Consider the following 21,681-nt stretch of genomic DNA (forward strand, 5'->3'; position numbering starts at 1 on the left):
TTAAGTGTAAAGGGGGTTCAAGGACCTTGAAGTTTGAGAAACACTGATTTAAATCATCCACAGTTTCCAGGAAGCCCACTCTCAGGAGCTTGGAGGGGACTTGGAGAAGACCAATAGCCTGATACCCGTCTGTGTTTATCCTAACTATCTATTACTTTCATTGGAAAACTCACTTTTGAGTGTTTTATATTTAGAGAGACGTGAGTTGGTGACTAAGACAGAGTGACATTCTAAGGTCAGGTCGGTTCACCTCGGAAGGGGTTTGAGAGTGAGGAAAATGGTTACTTTCCTGATGACCTCTGAGAAGTAAGACTGTCCCAGGAAGTTATGAGTGTGTCAAGAAGCCAAGGAAGTCAGTCTGTCATTGGTCCTTCACAACAATCCCATCCTGTTCAGGCCCCAGACACCAACTTCGGTCCCTATTGGTCATCTGGATCATGACAGAGAAGCCTTCTCCCACCCCGACCTTGTGCCGGCTCCTGACTTGCTCTTTCTGAGATCTTTCCTCTTTGGCCTTGGCCTTGGCTTCATTTTTGGCCCTCGGCTTCTGTTTGTCCTAGAACCCTGGCTTTTCCTAGCAGGCTGTGACAGCCTGCTCTGGATCTTGGTCCTCTGTGCTGCATTTGGCAGGAGTCTTTGTCCCAGCTCCAGCTCCACAGGCTTGGATGCTCGCCACTTGGCCAGCCCTCCGGCCAGGCCAGCCCTGGCCCCATGGGATGCTGTGGAAGAGTTGAGCAGAGATGACAGGATGGAGTGGACTGTTTATAGAAGCCCCTCTGTATAGATTGGCACTCAAAGTGTGTTGTCATCTGTGAGGACCACAGGGATTTCTTCCAAGAGCCTGCCAGGGAGTGAGTTGCCTGCCAAGGGACTCTAGAGCAGCTGGGATCATGGTGCTGTTTATTTCTTGATACTGTGACCGTTCTTCACAAATAAAATCTTTTTATCTGAAAACTTAATTACGACTTTTGCAGTAAAGTATTGTGTAAAAGGTAACAATAATTATTACTTGCTACCATTTGTTAGGTCCCTTCTGTGTGCCAGGTGAGGTAATTCACTCATTTCACAGTTATTTACCAGCTCCTTGCTGTGAGCCAAACCCCAAAGGGGAGAAAGTAAGGCAAGTATTTGTGGAGCTTATATTTTAGTATAGGAGGAGACACTGTGGAGTAATAAACATACACATTTATGCTACACCAGACAGTGATAGACCTGTAACTAAAATCAGACAATAAATTGGAGGGAAAAAAAGATAAAATTGTCTTTGTTGGCAGATGATATGATCTTATAGTAGAAAACCATAATAATTCACAAAAATATGTTAGAGCTAGTAAATTCAGCAAAGTTTCAGGATAAGATCAATATGCAGAAATATTTTGCATGTTTATATGTTAAAATGCATCATCAAAAGAAAGTTCATTTTATTTACAAAAGCATGACAATAACAAAATGCTAAGGGATGATATAAACTGAAGAGGCATAACACTTACATATTGAGAACTCTTTGGAGTGCATCCAAATTTAAAACTTTTTTTTTGAGACAAAGCTTCATTTTGTAGCCCTGACTGACCTGAAACTCTATATAGATTGGGTTGGCTTTGAACTCACAGAGATCCACCTCCTGCCTCTGCCTCCAGAGTACTGGGATTCAAGGCATGCACTATCATGCCTGGCTTACAATTTAAAATGTTTGTGCATCAGGGTGATATGGATTGAATGCATCCCTCCCAGCTTCTGTGCTGAAAACTTAAGGTCCACCATAGCTGTGTTGAGAGGTAGGGCTTTTGGGATGTGGTTAGAATATAAAGACTCTGCTCCTGTATTAGTATCTCTCTCTATACAAGAGAGATTCATTACTGCAACTTTTAGGCTGTGATGCAGCTATTCTAACAATGGCTATTTACCAACAAAAAGTTCACGAATCCAGTAGTTGTTCAGTCCACCAGGCTGGAGATCTCAGATGGTTTCTGTATATGCCAGGGTCCAGAAGAAGCAGGCTCTAATGCTGGTGAAGGAATGGACTTGCCAATGAGAGCAAGGACAAACAAACAAAGCAAAAGGTTCCTACTTCCATGTCCTTTATACAGGCTGCCACCAGATGGTGTGGCTCAGATTCAAGGTGGATCTCCCCACTTCTAATGATTTAAGAAAAATCCCTCACAGAGGTACCCAGCTGCTTGGGTTTTTGTCAATTCCAGATGTAGTCAGGTTGACAACCAAGACTAGCCATCACAGCTTCCATCAAAGGGTTAATGCCTTTGTCTCAGGAGTGGGTTGGTTATGGGTGCTGGTTCCTCATAAAGGGTGAGTTTTTGTTCTGTCTTCCACCATGGGATGGTACAGCAGGATGCTTGTCAGATGCAAGACTTTCAGCCTTGAACTTTCTAGGCCCCATAACTATAAGAAATAAATTTCTGTTCTTTATAAATTACGCAGTCTCAGGTATTCTGGAATAGCACAGAATGGACTAATGGAATACTAGCATCAGAGTGAAGAGACAGTCCGTGAGATGGAAGAAAATACTTGCATATCACTTTTTTTTAAAGATAGATAGCTGTAAAATGTAAAGAACTCCCTCAATTCAACTACAAACAGCCATGTTAAATAACAGGTGGCATGATCTTATATGTAGAAAACAATGACAATAATTTGTTTTAAAATGGCCAAAGGACTTGAAAAGACTTTTCTCTGATGAAAATATACAATGATTTTTCTCTAATGAAAATATGCAAATGACCAATAAATACACGGAATGATGCCTGACATCATTAATCATTAGGGAATTGAAGATCAAACCTGCGGTGAGATACATATTTCTTTACACCAGCGGTTCTCAACCTTCCTAATGCTGCAACCCTTTAATACAGTTCCTCATGTCGTGGTGACCTTCCCCCATCCATAAAATTATTTTCATTGTTACTTTATAACTGTGATTTTCTACTGTTATGAACTGTAAATATCTGATGTGCAGAATATCTGATATTCAACCCCTGTGAAAGGGTCATTTGACCCCCAAGGGGGTTGTGACCCACAGCTTGAGACCCACTACTTTACACCCTTTAACATAGCTATCTATAAAAAAATGAGACAAACCCTCAAGGACCGAAAAATGTGAACCCTTATGTGTTGCTGGTGCTGGGTAAAGCTTTATAGCATCTGTTCAAGACACTGTGGTATTTCCTTAATTAAACATTTCATTAAAAATTAAATCACATGATACAGAAATTCCATTTCTTAGTGTATGCCACAGCAAGTGAAAGTAGAGTCAGGTAAATATTTGTATATATGTGTTTTGATCACAGTAATCCGGAGGAGCGGAGCTTTCTTTATGTCAAGGCTGCTCTGAAGGTACTGCTGTTCAGCTAATCCTTCCGGGAAGCACTGCCACAGACCCTTGGAAGCTGGGCTCTTAGTTGACTCCAGATCCAATCAAGGTGTCAACCGACATTCACCGTCACACCACGTTAACAGCATCATTGTGTACAATAGCTAATGTCTGTCAGCAGAGGGAGGAAAGAACAAAATGAGGCATGTAACGCAAAACAAAAATATTTAGATTTTAAAAGTAAGGGAAAGTTGACACCTGTTCCATGGATGACTCTTGCAGCCATTATGCCTGAAAAGAACGAGGCTGTCACAAGAGGACAATTACTGTGTTGTGACTCTATGATTACTGTGTATGCAGTAATCAGATTCAGGGAGACAAGGACTAGAACGCTGGTTATCATGGGCTGGAGGAAAGGTGGATGAGGAGTTTTTAATTGGTTTGGCTTTCCTCAGAGTGGGTAAATTGGGAAGCTTCTGGAAGGACTGAGTGAAGCAGGACGTGATCGGATATTTCACCAGGAGCCTTCCCAGCTGCTGGGGCAGGACTGATAATGACAAGACTTGAGGGGATTTTTACTTCCCTAAGAGAGAGCTGGTGCTGGCCAGGACCAGACTGGCTGTAGTCAAAATGACTGAATTAGAGATCTGAAATCCGATTGAAAAGGCAACAAGGTCTGCTGACAGATGGCTAGACAGAGCGGAGAGGAGAATGAGGACCATTCTGTGCTCGGCTTGACACGGAGTCAGGAGTCAGTTTTTAGTTATGATCGGAAATTCGAGATGTATAGGATAGGATGCAGAAAATCCTGAGTACAGGGATGAATTAAGAGCTGTGAAGCTGGATGGAGCTCCACATGTGTTGGCAGAGAAGAGGAGGTTCAAGGACTGAGTCTGGTGGACTCTGGAAAAGGATCAGAGTGGAGACTGGGGTGGGGACTGGCCAGAGAAATAGGTCACAAGCAGAAGAGAGCTGCAGGTAATTTTCATATGTTATACAATGTGCTGTACAAACTGGGCATGGTGGTACATGCAATTGCCCAAGTAAACTCATCAGAAAGCTGAGGCAGGAGGATAAAAAATTTAAGACTACTTTGGGCTGCATGACAAGATCTTGTCTCAAAAACAAACAAACTCCTCCTAGGAAAATTATAAAGAAAAGTTTATTTCCTATTTTACAGGCCACAGGCCATGGGGCTAATGTTTACAGGAAAAGGTTAACCTATCTAAGGTCAAATGCTAGAAGTAACAGAGGCAAAAGTCAAACTCCACGTGCTTGATTCCATAGCCCAAATGTAGTAAAGCTCTACCCCCGCATTGTGTTCCTGTTGTGAGGAGGAAGAAACAAAGACTAGAGCACAGAAACTGCATAACTCAAGAGAAGAAAGAGGCATTCTCTGTCTTTCAAGTGCCCCTGATCTATTGGGCCAGGGCTAGTGTGGAAGTGGCTAAGTGAGGGAGTGTGCAAAGTCAGCCCGCCTGGGCACGCCTGGATGGATGCCGGCCATATGAAGCTGCAAAAGCTTCAACTCTTAACTGTATGTAGTTACATGAGGGTAGGGAGAAGATACTCTAATGAAGATTCCTGGGCAGAAGTCATCCTGACTTTTGAGTATGAAGACAAGCTGTTGTGATTTGGGATAATCTCAACATGGGTATGGATAACACCGGTGGCTCCTGTGGCATCCTTCTTACCCTGTGGCAAAAGTAAGCTTGAACACAGGACTCAAGGCCAACCATCAGAATCTAACTTCGGGACCAGTGAGCAGGTAAGGGTTGTCATGCAGGTGGAGAAACCAGGTTTCAGATTCATGCTGGCCATGTCCAGCTGAGGTCATGAGTTCTGGGCCATACAAGGTTATTTTCTCTGGTTCCTGTACGGGGATCAACTTTTTCTTACCCCATGTTTCAAGCTCATTTCTTCACCTTCTAGTCATGCTGTGAGGTTTGGAGAAGTCACACAATTACAGATAGAGATTGTAGAAAAATTCACAAAACTCACTGGAAGAATTGTTGAAAATTCACATTGTCAAGGTAAGATATGCTCACTTCAGGAAAGTTAAAATTATCCACACACACAGACTCATAATACCATATCTAACTAATAATGGGCTTATGTATGCCAGTGTTGTTGTCTTTTTCAGTGCACTTCATATATATATATATATATATATATATATATATATATATATATATATTATACGTTATTATATATATTGCTTTTAAAATTAATTTGGGGTGGTCAAAATGTAATTTTCTGTCTCATTTTGGAGTCAGATAGATGAGGGTTCATGGTTGGCTTCTTCATTGAGAAACCCAAGCCCTTGCCTCTCTGAGCCTTGGTTTCCTTCATGCACCCTAAAGGGTTCATGGGAGGATCACATGACATCCATGTGTTAGGTTCTTCAGACAGTATTTGGCAATGAATGAGCACTCAGTGATATTATGATTTACTATCGAGTTTTTAGGAAGCAATCTTTTCATCTTTCAAAATGTGCAGTGACTTAAGCAATTTTTGTCCTTGGACAAAAATGGATGAGCAATCATTAATTTCCATTGAGACTATTGTCAGATGCCTTAGTTTGCATTCACAAGAAAGAAACCTCATGTATTGAGCTGGTAAGGCCAATAGAGAAATTCATTATTACATGCTGTCAGTATAGACTAATTCTGCGATTATTCTTTAGCTGGAAAAATTTCCAAATGGTAGGTACGTGGGTAGGGACTTAGGAGGCATCTGTTGCCAAAGGAATGTATATCATTTTGAGGTAAGAATTTGGAAGAATCTTATTTTGTCAGAATGCCGCAGTAATGTGTTCATGAAATGAAAACTAGCCTTAGATAAAGCCATGGGAATGCCACTTTTATCAGCCCTGTACTGGCTTCTTCTGGAGCAGCCAAAAGTTCCTGGGAGGAGAAGTACATGAAGTACACAGTTAGTCTTTGTTACCAAATGTTTCCAGCACTCTGTTCGGACACTCTACACTGTGATCCCAGTAACCATCATGGGACATGAAAGCCAGACAGAGAGGCTACACTGAGATGATCAGATTTTCTTGAGATGGTAACTGGAGTCATTGAAGGCTCTCGTCGGGAAAGGCATGACATGAGGCTGATTTTGGAGGTGTCTGGTGGCATCATCACAATTTACTGGTTGATTTCAAACACATATGGATGTGCAAAGGACCTAGAATGGTTAACACAATTCTGTAACAGAGCCAAGCTGGTGGGCTCTCATTACATGATTTCAAGGTTCATTAGAAAGCTTCTAAGATTATGTCTCTGATAAAAAGACAGACATATCAAGGGAACCGAATAGAGAGCCCTGACAGAAATGTACATTTGATCAATTGATTTATTTTTGATAGTGTTGCCAAGGCAACTCAACAAGAAAAGAAATATCTTTGTGATAAATGATGCTGAAGCAAATAGAAAAAAAGAAAACCTAGATCCCCACCTCACACCACATGCAAAAGTAATTTGAGGTGTATTATATAGCTTTTTAGAACACAGATTTTAAAATCAGCTCACAGAAGAGCAAAGATTATCTTGTTGACTTTAGGACAAGCAAGAGTTCTTGAGGGAGTAGGAGGGAGGAGGGAGGGGGAGAGCATACTCTCTAGGCCCCACTGAATGTGCACAAGCTAAAGGTGATAAATTGGTCTTCATTAAAAATGGAAAATTGATGATGACCTCTCATGAGGACATGCCTCTCACAAACGATCTCCTTCATCCTTCTCTGGAAAAGTAGAAGAAACACAGGAATAGGTGCCCATGGCAGTCCCCAATTTCTACTTCGTGGATGTGAAACACCCCAAATGCTACAAAACAACAATGCCCTTGCGCTGTGCGCAAACGGCAGTCTTGTGTGCAGGCTGCTCCGCTGGCCTCCATCAGCCCACAGGTGGAAAAGCAAGGCCTACAGAAGGCTGTGCCTTCAAGAGGAAACAGTACTAAAAGTGCCCGAATTTACAGCTACTGTAGGCTGCCTGTGGGTGCAGAGGGTCCTTGTGGGCATGTTAACATCTGAGGGAAGGCAATGCAGATTCCACACTTCCAATAGTTCTGGACCTTGTTGACGTTCATTGAGGAAATATACATGTGTTTCAGGGACGTCTCTGGGATAATAAGACCTTTTTCTTCCCAGAATTTGTAGCAGAATATCACAGCATAGAGATCTGCCACATAAATGCCCTGAAAGAGAGTATTTTAGGACAAACTGTCTTCCTTCTGTTTGAAACTAACTGACTACGCAGAAACGTTTGATGGCATGGGCTGCAAGTTCAGATATAATAAAAGTTTGAATTATTGGCTGTACATTTATGGATTTACTATCATTTCAAATGATGATCAATTTACATGACTCTATAATCGTTGAGTTGGGTTTGAATATATCAAATGTGAATGAAGGTAGCTATTGACACAGCAGACATATTAAAAAGGAGGCAAAACCCACATTGACTAATGATTGATCACAATCAACATAGACAGTCCAGCTAGTGCTGCCAATTTAATGACAGGATAAATTTGACAATAATGAATATTAATTAAACAATTAGCCAATCAAAGTCAAGAAAAAAAGAGAATTTATATGTGTAGATGATGTTTGTTAGAAATATATGCCAGCAATACGGTCAATCAAACAGAACCCAGTCCAGGTTTCAGGACTTTGATCTGACTTTGAAAGTGAACCAGCTCCAGTGCACACTCGAGTTAACACCAGGGAATGGCAAACCTCCACTGACGTTTCCCATCAGCTCTAATCATAGCCATGGCTGTCTCCTGTAGAGACAGGGGAAGGAAAGTCAGCATAAGAAACCATTTCAAATGCTCCAAGATGGATGAATTCAACACATGTGCTTGCAGTTAGTTTCAAACTCGGGAGTGAAAATGGCCACAACTGGATGTTACTAGTAACAAAATTATATTCTTTTATCAATAGCATGAGTTATCAGAATGAAGGAAGCCATCTGCACTCGGTATTTCTAAGGGGTTTACTATCTATCTATCTGTCTGTCTGTCTATCATCTATCATCTATCTATCTAATAATTATTTAGAGACAGGGTTTTTCTATGTAGCTCTGACTGGCGTGGAATTTCTATGCGGACCAGGCTGACCTGGATGTTTCCTCTGCCTCCTGTGTGCTGGGATTTCAGGCATGTGCCACTACACACACACTTTAATGGTTTGGGTTTAGAAAAAGCAGAGCAAATGGTGGAAAGCAAAGGGATGTTTGTTCATGTGACTGTAGATAGCACGACTCAGGAGGTGACACGGGGACACCTTGACACAACGGTGTTGAGTGCTCTCTGGTGGTAAAAAAATAAAGTGGTGAAGACTGGGCCGCCAGAGCTCTTAACAATGAAGGGCAGCGGTGGCGAGACCTTCTCAGAAGAGCTCCGAAGCTCTGGTTTCTGACCCTTGTGACGCTCACCAGGTAACTCTGGTTGGGTAAAGTCACTTGATTTCCCTGAGCACAGGCTTTTCCATCTTTTATGTGGGGTCAGGGTCGTTCTGAGGATTGGTGAGACAGAGGACACTGGGCCATTTGAAAGAGTCCGCCGATATCTGCTACAGTTGTTTTTCATTATCCGCTTGTAACCGACTCTTCAGTGCGATCCCAGGCTGGAGCCACGCGATGGTTTCTGCGAGAGCCTGGAGGTATTTTAGGAAATAATCAATACAAGATGTGTTGGGTTGCAGCCATGTGGAGAAGCATAAATCTTGACAGTATGGTGTTTGATGGAATTAATAATGCTTGAGAGAAACATTGTAAAAACCTGTGGGAGGGAAAAATATGGAGGATGTCTAGGGAGAGAGTTGAAGCCAGTGTGGAAACAGTCCTCCAAAGAAGGTTGATATCATCCTGCTGCTGATCATCCCACATGTGGATGTGTGTATAGAAACATACACTAAGACATGCACATGTATTTAAAGGAACATGTACATATCCACATATGTGTATATATGCGCGTGCGCGTGTGCGCGCGCACACACACACACACACACACACACACGAAGGTTCATGCACACAATATATACAAGATAGATGTATCCACATCTGGATACACAAATACATGTGTGCACAGACAGATGCACATGCAGGCACACATGACCAATCAGCACAAGTTTGGTTGGTGGGGGTCTTAGAAGAAACTGGCCCATGAGGACAACTAGCATGATTCCAATAATGAATAATTCCAAATTGTCCACTCAAGGGGCTACCACCTTCTCAGGAAATGTTGCTTCTGGCTTTTTTCTTTTTTGAAAAGTGTGTGTGTGTGTGTGTGTGTGTGTGTGTCTGTGTGGGTGTGGGTGTGGGTGTGTGTTGGTGTGTAGGTCAGAGGTCAATGTTGGGTGTCTTTCTCTGTCGCTTTCCACTGTATGCTTTTGAGACAGGCTCTCTCCCTGGATGTAATTTTGCTAGACTAGCTGCCTAAAGGCTCCTAGCATCCTCCTGCCTCCGATAGAGTCTCTGCCGCAGGAATGACAGACACCCACCTGTCACTGCGTCTGGCCTTTTACACAGGTGCTGAGGCCCTAGACTCAGGCCTCAGGCGTGTCCAGCAAGGACTCTGACCCACTGAGCCCTCTCCTAAGCCCTGCTCTAGTTTGTTTTTTATGATTAAACAGTGGAGAATGGTACACTCACTGAGCTTTGGAAGTTGTTGATGTTGTGACAGGGGGAGAATCAGCAGGGATGAGAGACCAGGATCTCATGGTTTTAAAATCATAAATCAAACCCAGGGGTGGCCTACGCTTAGAAAGAGAAGACCATGGCTTTTCCTTTATCTAAAATGCCCCAGATTTTCTAAAGGATTTTCTTCACCTCAGTGTTGCTGTGTGAACACTTAGAGAAGCTAGGCAGGGTGTCTTGGCTGCCTATACTGCAGGAGAAACATCCTGGGAGCCCAGGGGCAAGCTCGGTCAAGGCTAAGTAGAGTCTGGGGGAGGCTGACTTCCAAGCAGGAGCAGCTGACTTCCTGTTGTGTAAGAAAAGAGGCCACAGGGCTCTTGGTGGTGAAGCAGCAGGTAAAGGCACTTGCTGCTGACCTTAATGATCCAATTTAGATCCTCGGGACCCACCAAGCGAATTGACTCTTGCAAGTTGGTCTCTGACCTCTAAACATCCACTGTGTTGCATACACCCCTGAATAAATGGTTATTTTTTTAAAAACTTAAAAAAAGAAAGGAAAAAAATTCCTTGAAAACCACACCCAAATGGCCAGAGACCAAAGGCCACATTGACTCAAGATGAAAACATTTATTTTCAGAAGAGCAATGAGATTATTTCCTAACTTAAAATTGCTTTGTGTTGTTTTATTGTGAAAGTATTACACATATCACATACTATTTAAAATGTCTATTTCAAGATCAGAAGACCAGAAGTAAATCTTGACATTGGGTCTATTATATTTTCAGGAAGAAAAAAGGAAGAACTTCGTCAGCCGAAGCCTGGCCCTGGGAGAAGTGCTCTGCATGGTGGATGTGGCCACGTGTGTGAAGGTGCGAGGCCCTGGGCATCTCACCCTTCAGGAGCTGAGGAGGGGAGTGACATCACTGTGAGCTCTCAGTGTAGTTAGTGAATGGGTGTCTGTAGGGCATCCACATCACGGCCCATCTTCCTGCTCTTTCACTGTCAATCACCACCCACTCCCACATCACCACTCATCTTCCTGCTCTTTCACTGTCAATCATCACCCACTCCCACATCATGACCCATCTTCCTGCTCTTTCACTGTCAATCACCACCCATTCCCACATCACGACCCATCTTCCTGCTCTTTCACTGTCAATCATCACCCATTCCCACATCACGACCCATCTTCCAGCTCTTTCACTGTCAATCATCACCCACTCCCACATCACCACTCATCTTCCTGCTCTTTCACTGTCAATCATCACCCATTCCCACATCACGACCCATCTTCCTGCTCTTTCACTACCGTCATTCATTCTTGTCTTTGCTTTTTATTGTTTGTTTGCTTTTGAGATAGTTTTCCTATGGCCTAGGCTGGCCTTGAACCCCTGCCTCTGTCTCCCAAGTACTGGAATCACTAGTGCATGTCTCTTTTATTGCTTGGTTTTTCATACTGTTTTCATTAATACACATATCATGTATTAATTGATTATACTTGTTTGTCTTAATTTCTTTCATTCTTTTCTTTTCTCCCTTCCTTCCCTCCCCCTTCCTTCCTTCCTTCCTCCCTCCCTCCCTCCCTCCCTCTCTCTCTCTCTCTCTCTCTCTCTCTCTCTCTCTCTCTCTCTCTCTCTTTCTTTCTTTCTTTCTTTCTTCCTCTGAGACAGAGTTTCTCTGTGTAGCCTGGCTGTCTTGGAACTCACTCTGTAGACCAGGCTGGTCTCGAACTCAGATCCACTTGCCTCAGCCTCCCGAGTGCTGGGATTAAAGGTGAGTGTCAATACTACCCGGGCTTCATCTGTCTTTATTTCATAAAGACAGTACCATAAATATCTGTGACTTACTTTCTTCACTTAGATATCATTGCTGAGATCTATCTATATTGTCACAAGTCATTGCCTTCATTAACTTAAATATCTGGTTTTGAAAATTAAACCCTTTAAACTTTTATATCACATCATGGAGAGCATTACTGCTTTCTCATCAGCCTATGTGGAAGTTCGATGGTATTAGCTACTTTTGCATTACAGTGACCCAAGTGCCTGCTGGAAACAACCCAAGGAGGAATGGTTTATTTTGGTTCATGGTTTCAGCTCCTTATGGCTGAGAAGGCCTGGTGAAACAGGTGATGCCGTGGTGGCAAGAGTGTGTAGCGGATATTTGGCATCACAGCAGAGCAGGAGACAAAGAGCAAGACAGACAGTGGGAAGGGAAAATACATCCCCAAGTACTGCTCCTCTTGCTATAACCTTCTGAGATGTGACTAGGGTGTGTGTGTGTGTACTTGCACATGTGTACTCACATACGGAAGCCAGAAAACAACTATGGTGTCATTCCTCAGCCATATTTTTTATAATTAGATTGTTTATGTATTGAAAGAAAGAGAAGAGGGATTGGGGAGGAGAAAGACAAAAGGGAGAGGGAAATCAAGAGAGAGAGAAACAGACAGACAGACAGACAGGGACAGAGAGAATATGAACGCATCATGGCGTGCCTGTGGAGGTCAGAGGACAATTTGTTGGAATCACTTCTCTCTTTCTATCATGTAGATTCTGGGGACTGAACTCAGGTCATCAGGCTTGGCAACAGTAACTCCTGAACCATCTTGCTATCTCCTGGACACTCTTCTTCTTCTTCTTCAAAAAAAATTGAGACAGGGCCTTTTGCTGTCCTGGAACTCCCTGAGCAGTCTAGGTTGACTGGCCAGTGGGCCCTGGAGATCCTCTTGTCTGCTTTCCCATCACTGACTGAGACTCCAAATGCATGTCATGGCACCTGGATGTTTTTTATGGAGGCTCTGGGGATCAAACTTGGGTCCCTGTGGTGACAAGGCAGGCACTTTGCTGACTAAGCTCTCTCACGGTCCACCCCAGGAGCCCTCCTTGATTATCTCCCAGATGGTGGCTTCATTGGTAAATGGAGGTGAGGTCATCTTCTCTGGTGACCAGAATCTCCTTCTCATCCCCATGTGTAAGATGAGGCTCTGCCGAGGCTCATCATTTGTCCCTTGATACTGTCCTGACTTCAGATGCCAGCCTCTAGGCATCCCCAGGGGCAGCTGTGGGGGCTGCTGCCAGCCCTTTCTGGGCATGCTGTGGTTATTGCTTCAGACTCCTGATGTTGCAACCATTCTTTTTCCTCTATAGATTGTGGAGAAAGGAGAGAGAAGCACCCAAAACAGTACATGTTGAGTACACGTTTGCAGTTAGGGTTTTCGTAAGGTGTCTCAATTGCTCTCCTCAGTTTGTCTTAACACAAATGGGCTTCCTGGTGTTCTGTCTCCTGAGGTGTACCAGGGACAGGACACGGATGGTTTTACAGCAGTGAATGCAGTGTCTTCTGGGAGGAGAGTTTGGATAGATAGATGTCCATCTTTTGTCAGCTGCAGCATCTCTGTCCCGGTATCTTCATTTGAGCAGCCCCTCCCTGGTTCATGCCAACTCTTGCAAGCTCCAGAATGACAGCTAATGGGCTTTCATGCACATAGTTACTCAGCCAAAGGCCAGGTATCTTCCAGAATCCCTCTTCCCTTCCCAAATCCAACTCGTAATTTGTTTCCAGAATTTATACTGAATATCTCCCCTTCTTTCTTCGCTGACCATCGTATTCCACCATCACCGCTTCCTGCCTGCCTGACTCGGTGTTCTGGCTGGAAAACTGTCTGTGGACCTCTAGGAGCTCTGTGGCAGACATGTCAGGCCAGAGGTCATCTGTTCAGGAATCCCCCTGGACTCTTCCTGCACTTGGTCCGCCTTGGTCATGTTGTCTGCCGTTTGGAGACTGTGGTTTTGTGAGGGGAAGTCCCCACACATTTCCTGACTGAGTGAAAGTGACATAGATGTTGTCTATGAGCCGGCCACTTTCCTTCGAAGGTGTGGGTCGCTCGGGCCTAACTGCTTCCTAATGTAGCTAGTGCAGGAAGCTTTTCAAGTGTGTGTACAAAAATTCCAGTTTTTCCCATTCTCCAGGGGGAGGAAAAGTTAAAAAAAAAAAAACCTAGAAAAGAAATACATGATAACGTATACCTTCGCCATCAGACAAAGAGATTTAGGAGTGGAAAATTCAACTTGTTTTAGTTGGAGTAAAATATTATCCTTAAACTAGACACAGAGAAAAAATTATATCGTTTTGGATTGATTTCATTTTCCAAATGTGTGGGTACAGGTGACTCATTCAGTTACCAGTGACTCCCCACCGCTGTCTCCCCCACCAACAGGTCCAGTTTAAACTTGATTGAGAAAAATAGGCTTCATTGCTAGAATTAATGAATTTCACAGGTGAGGGAGACCTGAGTGCTCGAATCTCTTGGCCATCCTCTTTCTTTGACCCCTTGGTTGTGTGTTGGCTTCTTTCAGTAGTTAGTGGGCGATGGCAATAAGTTGCCTCAGGTCTCTGTCTCTCTGGATTCCATTGTATCTTGGTAGCCACTGGGAATGGTCCCATTGAGATACTTGGTCTGTTCCTGAAGCCACATCCTCAGGGCTGTGGGGTGATGCAGCCCAGCTATGTGTAGGACACACTTATTCTTAAAGCCACCTGAAAGCCCTGCAGACCCATTCTAGGGAAGGCTGGTACTCGGGGGAAATCCAGAGTGTGTGGCTCGGAGAGGGAACGGATGGTGAACTCAACACCAGCACATCTCCACACACTTCCGCCCTTTTGTCTTTGCGGCCGGTTGTCCTGCTCCTTCCATGTGGCTTTGCTCTAGATGTCTCCTCTTCTGCTTTGCGTTTTTTTGTCAACCCGATGACGTAAACTAGAGTCACCTGGGAAGAGGGGGCCTCGACTGAAGAATTGCCTCTCTATCAGATTGGCTTAGGTGGCATGCCTTGATGAATGTTTGATGTGGGAAAGCCAGCCCCTTGTGGGTGGTGTCACCTGGGAAGGTGGCGCTGAGGTGTATAAGAGCAAGATGAGAAAGCCATGGGGATCAAGCCAGTCAGCAACATTCCCCAGTGGTCTCTGCTTCAGTTCCTGCCTCCAGGTTCCTGCCTTGGCTTCTCTCAACGATGGCTGTAACCTGGAAGCTGAAAGAAACCCTTCACTCCAAAGTTGCTTTGATCATTATACCTATCATAGCAGCAGAGACCAAACTAAAACACTTCTCCTTTTCCTTTTTCTTAAACTTCTGCTTCCTCCTCCCCTCCCCTCCCCCTCTTTTCCTGTCAGCAACACTTCATCAGGGCTTATAAAAGGGCAGGTGAAGACCTGTGTAGCATGAAGGATCCCTAGAGATACCCCTTGAATGGATTTGGCCAGTGGGTCTAGTTTTTGCTAAGCTGTTGATTGTGGCTAGTCATTGTTTGTACTTTCCTTGTTTCTAGTGTGGAATCATTTACTTGTTATTTGGCGGTGCCATCAACAATCTTGGAAGTCCTGAACATGTTACCAAGTGGTTTCAGCAACTCAAGGTATGATGCTTGCCTTAGTATGTTGTTGGTTGTTTTTTTATCTTTTGGGGGGCCTGCCACCCAGTTCCCAGATAAATTACACATGGAGGCTTATTCTTAATTATAAATGCCCAGCTTTAGCTTGGCTTGGTTCTTGCCAGCTTTCCTTAACTTTAAATTATCCCATGTCCCCTTTGCTTCTGGGCTTTTCCTGTTCTCTTACTTGTATAAATCTTACTCTTACTCCGTGGCTTGCTGTATAGCTGGGTGGCTGACCCCTGATGTTCCCCTCCTTCACTGACTCCTATTTCTTCTCTCTTCCCAGATTTCTCCTTCTATGTATTCTTTCTGCCTGCCAGCTCTGTCTATCCTTTTTTCTGCCTTGCTATTGGCTGTTCAGTTCTTTATTAGACCATCAGGTGTTTTAGACAGTCACTGTAACACAGCTTCACAGAGTTAAAGAAATCCAACATAAACAAAAGTAACACACCTTAAAATGATATTCTCCAACATTAGTAGATAGCTTTTCCCATGGAGATTTAAAAAAAAATCATAGTACTTTTGTGTGAGTGTGTGTTTGATTAAAAAAAAAACAGAATTAGAATCTGAAAAAAAATTTGTTCTAGAGTTTCAAGATTATCTTTTTAAATATTATTCTACATCTGTCATATTTTTTTAAGATTAATAAAAATTTATGTCTATGGATATTTTGCCCGAATGTATGTTTGTACACCACATGAGTGTCTGGTGCCTTCAGAGGCCAGAAGAGGATGTCGGATCCTCTGGAAGCAGAGCTGCAGATGGTTGTGAGCTATCATATAAGTGCTGGGCACTGAACACAGGTCCTCTGCAAAAGCAGCAAGTGCTCTAAACCACTGAGCCAGCCATCTTCTCAGCCTCACCTGTCATGTTCCTGAACCCATAATAGATGTCAACAAAATAATTTTTTTATGGTCGTCTCCAGCTTTCTTCTCCTCTTCTATTGTTAATGGCCTGAGCTCTTCAGTTAGAGCTCATCTGACCAGCTAACTTTCTTTTAATATCCCCTGAACCTCAGGAGCAGGGGTATACTGGGATGTTCGCAATGACAGAGAAGGGCCACGGGAGCAACGTGAGAGGAATCCAGACCGAGGCCACCTTTGACCTTGACAAGCAGGTGAAGAATCTGTTTCCTGTTTCATGGTTCACTGCAACAGGGGACCTGTACAGACCTTCCCATCTTCCTGAGCTGGGCTTCACACCCTCGGCATGCGATCTGGTTGAGAAGCCGGGGCTCAGAACAGCATCTGATTGTTTTAGAGATGGACATGAGCTCAGCCTTTGAGAACAATGCCAGCCTACACTCACATGCTTCCTGCCACCAATGGGACTCCTCTCTGTACATGCACTCTTTAGTGATTCCCTTGAACCGTGGGAACAGCACTAGCCACATTGTTGCTCTTTCCAACAGTAGTCTATGAAGCAGGGAGGAGAGGTCTTGGCTGGTTCTGCACACCGCAGCCCATCCAGAGCTGAGGTTTCCTGATCAGGAGCTAAGTCCTCTATGCTGTCACAGTTGTCCCTCAATATTCATGGGGTCTCACAGCTTCTAGGAACCTCTGATAAGTCTAAAATACACAGACACTCAATTTCCTCATATAAGTAGCATGGTATTTGTGTAGGACCTTCCATGTTCTCCTGTATACTTTACATCATTTTTGATGACTTCTAATACCTAATATAATGCTGATGCTCTGTACCTGTTAAACAATATCATTTAGGGAATGATGATAAGAAAACAATGTTTGTAGGTAGTCAGTATAGATGTAATTAAAATGTATCTCAGTACATAGTTGGTTGACTCCAGTAATGCAGGATTCATGTGGATAGAGGGCCAATTAATTGTATTATGCAATGTTCTTATGTGTGTTTGTGTGGTAGTTTGAATGTAATTGGCCCTTACAAGCTCTTAGGGAGTGGTACTATTAGGAGGTGTGGTCTCGTTGAAGTAGGTGTGGCCTTAATGGAGGAAGTGCGTCACTGTGAGGGCTGGCTTTGAGGTCTCCTATGCTCAAGCTACATCCAGTGTCTCAGTTCACTTCCTGTTGCCTTTGGATCAAGATGTAGAACTCTCAGCTCCTTCTCCAGCACCATGTCTGCCTGCGTGCCTCCATGCCCCACCGTGATGCTGAACCTCTGAACTATAAACCACCCCAATTAAATGTTTTCCTTTATAAGAGATGCCATGGTCATGGTGTCTCTTCACAACAACAGAAACCCTAACTAAGATATGGTGTGAGTGTATGTGTGATATATGTGCACACATGTACACCCATGCCTAAGCATGTGGAGGCCAGAAGAAGGGGTAGAGTGCCCTGCTCTGCCACTCTCTACCGAATTCCCTGGAGACAGGGTCCCCCACTGAGTGTGGATGGAGCTAGGCTAGCAGCCAGCACACCCTAGTGATGCTGCTGTTTCTGCCCAGCACAGCACGGGGTCACAGCCATGTAGCGCCGCACCTGGCCTTTCCCCTGGGTCCTGGGCGTTTAAACTCAGGTCTTTGTGCTTGAGCAGCAAGTGTCTTTCCCACTGAGTCCTCTCCCAGCCCCTGGGCGGTGATCTTAACCATGACTCGCATGGGGTTTCCTTGACAACCTGGAGGCACCACCGTCACTTTTTCTCGTTTTTATTCATGTTGTTCTTTTGTTTCTCTTTTCTTCGATATTCTTCCTTTCCCTTCCCTTTAAAATGTGTGTGTGTGTGTGTGTGTGTGTGTGTGTGTCACAGCATGTATGTGGAGCTCAGAGGACACCTTGTTGGATTCAGTTCTTTCCTTCCACCATGTGGGATTGAACTTAGGTCTTCAGGCTTGGTGGCAAGTGCTTCTACCCACTGAGCCCTGTCTTTTCTGTTCTTGTTCATGAAATAAACATGTTGGTCAAGACCTTCTCATCTGGTGTCTTGCTCCTTAATGGACCACAGCCAGAGCAAGGTGGAAGCTCTCCTTTGTAGCTCTCCACTACTGGACTCCCCGCCCCCCGCCCCCCACTGCCCTTGCCGGATAAAGAAAGCCACTGCTGATTTATCTTACCCTCTTGTGGGGTTTCTTATTTGGTACTGGGTATGCCTAAGGACTACGAAGGAGCGATTGAATTCTGATGTGTGCAGCCATGTCTGTGAGCGGGGTGAGGAGGGGCGTCCCACTAATGTCTGTGTGCCTAGTTCTAGTCTTCCACTTCCTGCGAGTTTGCCTTTCTGAATCAGGACTTTTTGAAAGTAAGGTTTGTTTATTTGGCTGGTGAATCCTCATCAGATGAGTGGCAGTGTTTAGAATGTCATATTCAGGTGACAGATGTCTTAGAGGCTGGTTTTCCCCTACCCTGATGTTCTTTCTCTACAGCAGTCAATGATGTCCCTGGTCATATGGTGAGCAAGGGTTGTGCCCTGCCATGCCATTCAGCTTCTTCTCTATGGTATGAATGCTCCCTTTAAATCGGTTAAGCAGTTTCTGTTAGTTGAGAATTCAAGTGGTGGGAGGCACTTAGCTAAACACTGAGATAACCAGCCAATGAAACATTATTGTCCCTATTTTACAGACGGAGAAACTGAGGCTCACAGAGGTTAGAAACCTGACTCTAGTGATAGAGTTAATGAGGATTCTTAGGTTAAAATAGAACTGCTTTAAGAGTGTGGCTTCCCAGCCAAGTGATGCTTTATTGACCTGATATCCTGTGGGTTTTGGCTGGCCTTTTTTTTTTTTCTTTAATTCTTTTCCCAAACAGTGACATTGAGGTGACCTTGCAGTCATTACTGTGAAGGAAACACCACCCACACTTCTTACTTGTTTCTTCTTACCATTTTTTTCAACAAAAAATAATTTCTTGCATTGGTCCCATTTTCCCCAAACAGTGTAAATGATTTTGTCACCTGGTGGGCTTCCGCAGCTGCCTCTTTCTGACAGGGGAGTTGCAGATGAGGAGAATGGTGAGCTCTGTCTCTCCAGTGGGTGGGAGAGGGAACAAGTCAGTCATGAAGTTCGGCCGGGAGGGAAGCAGGATGGTGGTGTGCGTGTGTGTGTGTGGGGGGCACTAACACAGGGGGGCTTTCTCCCTTGGATTCCTGTTTCTCCTTCATTTCCCCTTGAAAGTCATATAGCATAGCAAATGAGCCCTCCTCCCCTCCCTTCCTTTTTTGATTGTTTGTTTTTTGGTTCTTCTGTTTTCATTTGTAGGGGAATAGATTAGCTAGTGGTATGGTTAGCTATGAGATAAGCCTTTTATTGTCATACTCTGTGCTAACTAGCTAAAATAAATGAGGTTATGGCCAAAGCTTTTTAACTTTATTATTTTACATTTTATTTATTTGTTTGTGTGTTTTTATTGTACACATGCATGTACCACAGCACTCATGTGGAGGTCAGAGAACACTTTGCAGGAGTCTGTTCTCTCCTTTCTACCATATGGGTTCCAGGAATTAAATTCAGGTCATTGGGCTTTGAGACAAATGCCTTTAATGGCTGAGTCATCTCACTGGCCCCTTTTTTACTTGAGAAGGCTTACTTTTTATTTTACATATGTACGTGTGTGTGTGTGTGTGGGGGGTACATGTACAATGTGAGTGCAGGGATCCTCAAAGTCCAGGGATGTGGGTTCTCCTGGAGCTGGAGTTACCGGCAGTTGTGAGCTACCTGACAGGGAGGGGTGCGGAGACCCAAAGTCAGCTCCGTTGTAAGAGCGGTGCATGCTGGTCACCACTGAGCCATCTCTCTAGCCCTCTACCTTTCTCCTGATTTTATTTTATTTTTTTTACATCTTAGTGTTTGCAACTTTGACCATTTTGTTGGTCTTCAACAAGTAATCATAATTGTAAGCAGCACACATGCTGGGCATTGTTTAGATTACAGTTTCAACTCCAGCCTTTTGGCTGATACAAACTTTCCACGTCAAGCCTCTTGCCAGCAGTGACAAACCTCTTCCCCTGGGGTGTATTTGATGAGTACAGGACTGGTGGCCTCCCACCTTCTCCCCTGGCAGCCCTGTGTTTCCAGGGCTCTTCTCTGCCTCCTGACCCATGCACACAGGTTGTTTATCATTCTTGCTCATCGCATGCAGCCTTGAGTTACCCCCTCTTTCAGAAGCCCTGGCTGGCCAGATAAGCCAAGGGCAATCTCAAGAGACTTCTCAACTCGTCCATGTGTTTTTCTGAAAAGCCCCTGCACATGTTAAAGGTTTTCCTGTACAAACTGATGTCAGAGATTGTTGTCTTAGGCCTCGAGACTGTATTTCTTGGCCCGATGGGAAAGCACAGTCTACACACTTTATAATCTGAAATCTGAGATAATCCTTGTGTGATCAAGAGCATGTTGGTTTAGCTGAATCATGTCTTCTACATTGTCAACTCCAATTAAATGGCCAGTTCAGCTTTCTGCCATTTCCTCTGGGCCCCTGACCTGTCCATCGGTACCCTGTACTCAGTGCTAGCAGTATGGTCAGTACCTGCTTGGTAAGAGGTTTAAGGGTAACCCATGTGGTGTCACTGTTTCTTCAGGCCAGGGTTAGTTTCAGGGTCTTTGGAGCTGGAATCCTTGGCTCTTACTGAGACAAACTGCGTGAGGCATTCTAATATTTTCTCAGAAGACCGAGGTTCCTTTACAGGTGTTTCTGTTCCAAGGGCTTGGGGGGCACATGACTCTAGTATGGGACCTTGGGGGCTTTATTGTATTCACTGAATAGTAAGATGTTTGCAACAGGTTCTGAGACAACCAGCCAAAGGCTTTGATAGGTGTTTTCCTTTCCTTTAAAAAAAATCAGAATTAAAATGATTTTGGGGTGATATACTAAGCAATGATAGGAATAGCTCACAGGTACCTGTTTTGCTTGCAGCCAAGCACATGGCTTTGGCCTTTAGATGAGTTGGTTGTCATTTAAACAAAGTTCTTATCATGGCTGCAGGCTGGCCAGGCCCGTGCAATAGTGGAAGACATGAGAACTCAGAGTTTACCCAGAAGGGGAAGACAAAATGAAACATACATTTGTGTACTCAGGAACAAACCATCCCAGGGCCCTGGATCGTTGGGCTGTTCCCTCTTTTCATGGGCACCTCATAGGTGAGGTGTTTGAGGGTGAGGGGTGTGTGGAGAGCTAGGTGACTCTGTGTGTGTGTGTGTGTGTGTGTGTGTGTGTGTGTGTGTGTGTAAGAGAGAGATGGGAATTAAGTATTCAACCACTGAGCTATTACCCTATCCCTTTATTTTTATTTTGAGAAAAGGCTTTGCTAGGTTGCCTAGGCTGCCCTTAAACTCACTGTGAGGTCCAGGCAGTCCTTGAAAGTATATTCTTCTTGCCTCA

General features: G+C 44.1%; 1 protein-coding gene across 1 annotated transcript in view; it reads left to right on the plus strand.

Annotated features, from left to right (window-relative positions):
• The window catches only part of Acoxl (acyl-CoA oxidase like), a 300,810-nt gene that overhangs the window by 20,298 nt on the left and 258,831 nt on the right, over positions 1-21,681 (plus strand). Inside the window, exons 3-5 of the mRNA XM_042276199.2 lie at positions 10,748-10,831; positions 15,290-15,376; positions 16,413-16,511. Coding sequence (XP_042132133.2) covers positions 10,748-10,831; positions 15,290-15,376; positions 16,413-16,511 — 270 coding nt within the window. The remainder of the gene's footprint in view (positions 1-10,747; positions 10,832-15,289; positions 15,377-16,412; positions 16,512-21,681) is intronic.

The sequence above is a fragment of the Peromyscus maniculatus genome, chromosome 4 (assembly GCF_049852395.1).
Source record: "Peromyscus maniculatus bairdii isolate BWxNUB_F1_BW_parent chromosome 4, HU_Pman_BW_mat_3.1, whole genome shotgun sequence".
Classification (NCBI taxonomy): Eukaryota; Metazoa; Chordata; class Mammalia; order Rodentia; family Cricetidae; genus Peromyscus; species Peromyscus maniculatus.